Source organism: Mesoplodon bidens (assembly GCF_964165515.1).
Source record: "Mesoplodon bidens genome assembly, contig: HAP1_SCAFFOLD_525, whole genome shotgun sequence".
NCBI lineage: Eukaryota > Metazoa > Chordata > Mammalia > Artiodactyla > Ziphiidae > Mesoplodon > Mesoplodon bidens.
Window position 1 is genome coordinate 257,220 of NW_027671268.1, and position 8,276 is coordinate 265,495.

At 47.6% G+C, this 8,276-nt stretch overlaps 1 protein-coding gene across 1 annotated transcript; it reads right to left on the bottom strand.

Annotated features, from left to right (window-relative positions):
* Positions 1–5,758: 5,758 nt before the first annotated feature.
* On the bottom strand, positions 5,759–6,419 carry LOC308611622 (protein FAM170A-like; the record flags this gene model as incomplete). The annotated part of the gene is made up of 1 exon (XM_081260337.1): positions 5,759–6,419. A coding segment is annotated over exon 1 (582 nt), but the record flags the coding sequence as incomplete, so codon positions are not given.
* Between the last annotated feature and the right edge of the window lie 1,857 nt (positions 6,420–8,276).

An 8,276-nucleotide genomic window follows, 5' to 3' on the forward strand; every position in this document is an offset into this window, starting at 1 on the left:
AGTCCACAGCTTGAGGGTAAGGGAAGAGGCCAAATGAAGGTCAAGAAGGAAAGATGGAGTTTGAAGAGAAGACCTGAGTTAAGGGTGTCTTCTCAAGTCTTGATGACTGAAATGTAGCTCCAGTACCTGAAGTCCTGCTTGTTCTCAAGGCTGACCACGGGGCTGGGTGCACTCAGTGAAGGAACCGTATACACTTAGTATTTCCTTGCTTGCTCACACTTGCCCTCCTCTCATACACCCTCTGCAAGACTGCTCTTCCCCTGAAACAACTTTCCACCTGCCACTGTCATCTCAGGAACATTTGCTTCCCCTTCCTAGTGTCCCCCTAGAATGCCATTGCAGCCAATTCATAATTGGATAATCATGCTTCTTACCATATTCTCAGCAACTTCTGAAAACTTTTATTCACTTTATTCCATAGTCTTCACCCATCAATAATCTTCCTTAACTTCCTAGCTGCAGGTTAAGCCATTCGGAATCATTTCTTTTTCTTTCTCTTCTTTGGCAAATCCTTTCTATCTTTTAAGGTCTTTTTCTTGTCTCTCTACCATCCTGCCTTGCTGAACTTCTTTTTTTTCCGTTTAAGTAACCTTTCAATCTCCTTCCCCAATTTCCTCATAAACATTGAGAGTTTATTCCTCACACGTTAGACAGCGGTTTATGAATGGCCAGGCATAATGGACTCAGAATGAGTTGGCACCCCCGAGGTACCTGTCTTGCTGGGGAGCCACAGGTGAAGGGCTGGCTGCTGGACACATGTTTGCATGGAGTCAGGCTGAGTGGCCTCAGGGTGTTTGCTCTGCACTTGTGTGTGTTTCTCCCTAGTTGGTTTCCTTGTCCAGCCACCTGTGACCTCCCTCCATCCAGCCCAGGGAATCCTTCTCATCACAGGGGTAGGATGTTTGTCTCATTTTCCATCACATCCTTTCCCCAAAGTTTGGTTGTGAGTTGTTCCCATTCCAAAGACCTTTCCTCTTGGAAGAGAAAAGAGAAAATCTTGTCTCTCCTTTCCTCTCACTTCACTTCTGCTCTATTATCTCCTCCGTCCAGAATGGCCCCCTGACTCAGATGGGTGTAGATCCAAAGATGGCAAGAACTGCCAGCAATTCTGAGATAATAATACGGATGGATCAGGAAAACGTGAAAACCTTTATCCCGCCACATTAAAAAACATTGCGCTTCCAGTGTATTCAGAGTCTCAGTGTAGAAACACAAATGATAGAGAAATTGAATTACACTCAAGTTTTTCTTTCCTGCTTTCCTGTTTTATTCTAATTCTCCAAGTTAACATGATAAACTATTTGTTAGGTAAGCTTTCAGACATTTTCTACCCAGGCACACTTTTCTTTTTTTCACATAAGAGTGTGAACTAGGTCACTTTCAACATGCTGTGATTCTGTGATTCACTGTCTCCCACCGAGTCATCCACTGATAAAGTCATCTGTTTCATGGAGAAATATTTCCAATAGCTAATAGCCAATGTCTGTGGAGTGCTTACTCTGTGTCGGTTTCTTGTAACTACTTTACAGATCATTTGTACAACGTACCCATGGACCAGGTACAGTTATGACCCCCAAGTGACAGATAAGTGCAGATAAGTACAAATAAATACAGAGGCCAAGTGACTTGCCCAAGACACTGGAGCAAATCAAAATCCATGCCTGTGTAATCATTTTGCCCTATTGCCTCTGTCTGGGAGGCTTGATGATTTGGCAACTAAAACCTTAAATATCATGTTCCATTTTTATATCTGTGACACAAGCGTGGGGCTGTGATATGGGGTAACTAACCTGACTACTTTTGAAAACACTTATGCACCTGGATGAAAGTAAACCAGGGACTGCAAGCTATAGATTTAAGGTTTCCTACCAACTTTTAAAAATAGCTTCTTGAATGCAATTTATGTAGTGTCAAGTCTAGGATGTAGTCCAAATAGTAACAGAAAAATGGAGATATGTAGAAAAATACTTAAAGTTGACAAGTATTGGGAGTGTAGTATTTTGGGGGCCAGCGTGTAGACCACAGGAAAACTTGCTGTTTCCATCCCAGAGGGAAGAGCCCTACGTTGCAACTGCCAAGGTCCCTGGGGCAGCAAGTGTGCTCACTGCTTCGTAAAGAAGCATCCTCACTTTGATAGAATCATATGGGAGCCTTACATTTGGTTAGCAGTTCTACGTTTTTGATGTAATAATATTTTCAGGGTGTGGGAGGGTATCAAGCTCTGAAAATACCCTTGGAGAGATTTGCTTATTAAGTTTGGCTTTTTCAGTCTCCCTACTACTTCTTTACTAAACACCAGGCGGTTTCCTTCACTTTTCAGAACCATGTTGTTTTTCCCTTGTCTAATGAACTTTGAAATACTTTTGGATGAGCTATGAAGTTTGGGAAAAAATAAACATCTCTTTAAAATAAGGAAGATAATAACAATGACAAGTAGAAAAAGCTCTAAAACAGAGAATATCCTCCATTCTAGCCAAAGACTGGGGCTGGAAGGTTCGTGCTCGCTGTCCAGGACGTAGAAATAAAAGCTGAGGAGGCGCTGAGGCGTCTCCTGGATCTCTATGAGCCTCCATCATTTCTGAAGGGTAGGGTTGACAGATAAAATATAGGCTGTTTAGTTAAATCGGAATGTCAGAGAAACAACAAGTACATTTTTAAGATTAGTATGCCCCAAAGAGTTCATAGGATCTACTTATACTAAAAATAATGACTTATTATTCATGTGAAGTTCAGGTTTAACTGGGTATCCTGTACTTATATTTACTAAATCTGACAGCCCTACTGATGATCCACAATGGAGGCAGTTGAGAAGCGGTACATGCTGGCTCTCGGACAGTCAGAAATGGCTTCAGCAGATCCAGGTACAGTATGAAATTCTTTTTGGATGTAGCTCAGAAGCCATGGCCAGCCCTATGACTGCAAGTACTGCCTCGGGTTTCCCTGAGGTGGGGTAAACCTTCCTCTTAATGGCCTTTTGGTAAGTCTGGAAGACCATATCCAAGGGGAGCCCCAAAGCCAGTTTCATCCTCACAACCATGTTTCCAATTCCTGGAATTGGCTGCATGTGACTCACAAGAGCTGAGGAGGTTTGTGGAAATTGGGAGTGTCATAGCTTGAACCCTTTGTAGGTAAAGTTTTGCTGTTGTGAGTGTTTTAACAGGAGCAATGTGAAAGACTCCAGGTCCCCAGGTAGATAGAAATAATCCTGTTCTACCTCTGTGTATGTGACAAGTCTCTAATAGTTCAGAGAGCAAGGATCTGGTCTTAGAAAGACTGATCCAAGCTTGGATGTTTCTGGTGACAAGGCAAGGTCCTGAGTTTCAAGTTCACCTTTTATGGTTGAGGAGACAATAAGGTGGTCAGAAGGGAAATCATGGAGGAGACCTTGGCTTCCTCCATCGTGCAGGCTTGTATATGTGGTTCTATGTAGATTGTGTTTCAAAGGTGGAGCTTGTTTACAACTATGAACATTCTCCGATGTGCTTTTTGGACCTTCATTCCCAGAGCGAGAGCAGTGCCGAGGCTCTAGAAATGCCATGGATATTCTGAGCTGTCAGTGGCATTTCCCAGGTACTGTTGCCTTGGTGCCGCTCCTTGAAACGTCCAAAGGGATTATCATCTGTCGTGTGGCGGGTCCTAGCATTGTGAAAGGGAGCTGCTGCACCTGGCTCAGAGGATTTGGGATGTGGTGGGAGGAGTAGTAGTGCTACGACTATAAATTGTATCACAGCATATCTATTCCATCTTGAGAGTGGGGTTGGGGGGTTCTGAAGGGGGGCTTTTATTGTACTTTTATACATTGTACCCTTGAAACTAATTCAATTTTTTAAAATTAATTAAGTTATTTTGGGCTGCATTGGGTCTTTGTTGCTGCTAGCGGGCGTTCTCTAGTTGCAGTGAGCGGGGGCTACTCTTGGCTGTGGTGCACGGGCTTCTCATTGCAGTGGCTTCTCTTGTTGCGGAGCATGGGCTCTAGGCACGCAGGCTTCCGTAGTTGTGGCACGTGGGCTCGGTAGATGTGGCACACGGGCTCTAGAGCGCAGGCTCAGTAGTTGTGGCGCGCGGGCTGAGTTACTCCGTGGCACGTGGGATCTTCCCAGACCAGGGCTCGAACCCATGTCCCCTGCATTCGCAGGCATATTCTTAACCACTGCTCCACCAGGGAAGCCCAATAATTCAGTTTTTTATAAAGAGAAGATTCCTAATAGTATTCCAAAATTTTAAAAATATGTAGTTGGATAACACTATGAAAAATTAACTGATATATTCTTTTATTATTTCTCTTTGCTCCCTGGATTTTTGTCCCCATCCAGTCAGCTAGGCACTCTGAGTTCACTGCATTAGGAAGGTAAAGACTCAGCAGAAATGAGGGAGAAAAAAAGAAAATTCTCAGCTTTGGAATGTTCACAACGGAGGCCACAGTAGAACAGGTGAGAATTCTGTGAACAAAAACTAAATGTCGTCTCAAATGCAAAAAAGTATTCTCTGCACTGGGAGGCAGGAGAGGGAGGGAGGGAAGGACTGAAGGAGAGAGATCAGTGTGGCCAGGGACATGGAGACTGTGCTTGAGGACGATAGGCCCAGGAAGAGAATCAGAATCTGGAGAAGATTCAGCCTGCACGTGATCATTGCCTCCAGCCAGCACCCTCATCTCAGACGTTGGGAAATTCAGAGAGAGAGTGGGAGTACGTCAGGAGGGCCACGCGCATAGTCTGTGTGGCAGGGGTTGTGGCCATTCCCTATTTGTGAGGAGTCCCCAGCAATTTGCAGGCCTCTTCTGGAAAATGCTGGTGGACGTCTCTAGTGCTTATGTGAAAGCTTGTTCACAAACCTTGAAAGATACAGATGTAGATGACAGATAGATGCATAGATAGAAAAATGTAATTAAATAAAAGCTCCAGGAAAGGTTTGGAAAATGCCCTTTATTGCATAGGACGCTTCTATCGTCATATGATGTTAGACTGAGTGCCGGTCCCTTCATCCTCCTTCAGACCACGGCCTTCTGTCTGCTACTCTCCCGAGGGTCCTTTCTTCTCCCTGGAAGGGATAAAACAAATGAGGTAGAACAGGAAGAGACAAGCAGCACTCCAAGCTCTGCTGGTCAGGGTTACCCTCCAGCGTTGCCTTAATGCTCAGAGCCACACACACCACAGTGAGCTTGGCTCCAGATCAACTACCACGCAACGAAGGTTCTGGAACATTTCCATATCTCGGGGGACCTCATTTCCACGTGACTCTCTTTCATATTCCCCTTTGTCACAGAAGGCTAGGTCCAGTGGTCCGGGTGAGATCTCGGCTCAGGCCCAAGGCTCTCAGACCTCAACGGTCTGGTCCTGCCAGGGCCCCTGTCCTCTCTGGAGACCACTCCTGGCTCTCTCTGCCGAGAAGGCGCTGCTGGCAGTACGTCCTCTAAGAGTTGAGGTCCGTCGTGCAGACCCTGAGAAAACTCCTAGGAAAAGGCTCCACCTTCTTGTTTACGTCAACAGAGCTCAATGCCTTTGGTAGTGCTGGGTGTGTCCCATTTGATGCAACTGCAGAGCCATTAGGTCAACCAGCACATGTGTGCGGCCCCTTCCCTTAGACTCCTCTGGGCCCTCGTGACATAGGCTCAGAAGACTGCCAGCCTCAAGCCTTACCTCTTCCGAGGGACGGCCACACCGTCTTCCAGGATCTTCGGTCCCATGAATCTCAGTTGCTGTTTGGAACTCAAAGGAGAGAAAAGACCCTGCCTGCGGGGTCTCTTTGGGCTGGGGCCTTCCCCCGTGGGCTGCGCTCCCTCATTCTCCTTTTCTTCTTGCTTCTCTTCCTCCTCCTCCTCCTCCTCCTCGTCGTCCTCCTCCTCCTCGTTCTCCTCCTCCTCCTCCTCGTCCTCCTCCTCAGGGGTGCTCTTGGATTCCACATTGCCCATCAGCTGGACCATGGTGAGATGAGAGACACGGCAGCTGAAGCCCTCCAGGATGCCGAACTTCACGTGCTGCTGGAGGATCTCCAAGGCGGGGAAGACCCGGCAGCAGGCCATGCACCTGAAGCCGGTCTCCATGGTCACCATCCAGTCCGCTGTCTTGGCGCTGGGTCTCTCCTCGACGGCAGGTGGCCCTGATGGGCTGCCTGGCTCGGCCCTTTCCTCATACTCTTTCTCCTCCCCAGTGGGCTCACTGTCAGACAGGAGGCTTTCGGTGGACACATCAGAAGAGGGCTCAGTGGCTACTGCGCACACATCCTCAGGAAGGGTCACTTCTTCTATCCTCAGCTGCTTTTCAGGCAACTCCAAGGGTTTCTTTGTCTTCCAGGAGACAGCGACACCCTTGTTCACTTGTACCTGCATGTAGTATATTTTCATGCCCCTTTCCTCTTTGTCTGGGTGCAGATAGTTCTTACAGGGTGAAGAGGGTGAGGAGGAGACACAGTGTGATGGGGGAGCGGTCTCTCCTCCCTGATCCTGGGCTAGGGGTGCTCTAGGCTGGGCAGTGTCTCGATGAAATCTCCGGATTCCTGAAAAAGGAAATTAAAATCATAATAACATGCATGGGCCATGCCGGAAGCTGAGGGAGCAGGTGTGGTAGACGAGAGAGGGACATTGGCACGACATAGCTATGTCGTGAGCTTGGTGTCTGTTGGCCGTAGGACGGAGTGGTGTATCTGGTGTCATCTGTGGGCTTTTCATGTGCGTGGGGGGGATACTGGAGCGGTGTCTGTATACAGGGGTGTGGAGTATGGTGGTGAGGGCTGTGGTATGTGAGGGATGCGGCTGGATGCGTGTACGACGAGGAGTGTGAGTTTGGGAATATCGGTGGTGCATTCCTTGTGGAATGGGGCTGTGGTGCAGGAGGAGAGTACTGTGGAGCACGTGCTTGGGGTTGATGTGCACTGAGAAGGGCTGTGCCTGGAGGGCGCGTGTATGTGTGAGCTGTGTGGACCTGAGCTGGATGGTCCTGCTCTCAGGCTGGAGGTGTATGATGCAGAACTCTGTCCTTCTCTGGAAGCAAAGGCAAAGACAAAGCCTACATTTTCCTCTGAAGATGCTTAATCTGGTCCCTCTTCCCTCCACCTCAAGCCCAGACCTTTCCGGCCCCTGCTCCTTGACTTCCCCACCATGGTAGTAGCAGTAGTCACACACACACACCCAGACTCAGCTGGCATCCACGCCCTCGGAACAGCTCAGCCATCCTGCCCAGGCTCCTCCACAGAGCCCTCATCACCTCTGATGACCCTGGGTTTCCTCTCAGCCTCCCTGGGATCTGTGTGCCTCCTGCCTCACAGCCAAGCACCCCCTCACCTGAGGAGCCCTGCGCCCTTACCAGCGTAGCTGAGCTTGCGCCGAGTAGAAGTACAGAAGAAGTATTTAGAGGCAGAGGAGACCTCCCCTGGCCCTGGGCTGCAGCCTTGGGCCACCACAGTGGATCCAAGCCGAGGGGGATCCTCTTGTGACTTCGAGATTCCTGAGGGAGGAATGAAAGGCTCAGGGTGGGTTCATCAGTCCTCTGTCCACAAATATTTACTGAGTGTGTGACACGTGTCAGGTGCAGTGAATACACACAGTTGAGAGTGTGGTTCCCAGTGGATACTCCAGGATTTAATTCCAATCCATACTTATTCTCTCACTGTCTAGTTGGTAATGTAGGCCTCGGTGGTGACTGTGAGTGTGTGGGAAGAGTGAGTGATGTGTATCAGTTAAGTCTGTGGTAAGTGTGGGGTTGGCATGGGGAGCACAGTGCAGATGTGTCTATCTGTGTCTGTGGCCTTTGTGTGCATGGTTTCTGTTCACAAGTCAGGAATTCTGGGACATGTAACTTTTCCTCATTACATGGTGTGGCTTGTATTTATGGTGCGTGTTCATTCATTCAGTCACCAAGATTCAGTAAGCAGCTACTCCTGTGTATCCGGCACTCTTCCATTGTTGTAGTCTTTGGTAACGCTGCACATTCTAGTAGGGGAAGACACACACTAAACAAAACTACAATAAATATATAATACATCAGCTGGTGGTAAGTATATAAGGGTTGCCAGACTTAGCGAACCAGAATACAAGGCACCCAGTTAAATTTCAGTTTCAGATAAACCCAGAATAATTTTTTAGTGTAAGTATTCCCATGCAGTGTTTGGCCTGACTTAGTTTTAGTGTAAGTATGGCCCATACAATATGTGGGACATACTGCTACTGAAAAATTACTTGTTGTTTATCTGGAATTCAAATTGAACTGGATAGCCCATATTTTCTCTGGCAATCCTGACCTGGGTTACTGAGACTGTGGTTTACTGTGGTTTGTACAAAGCGG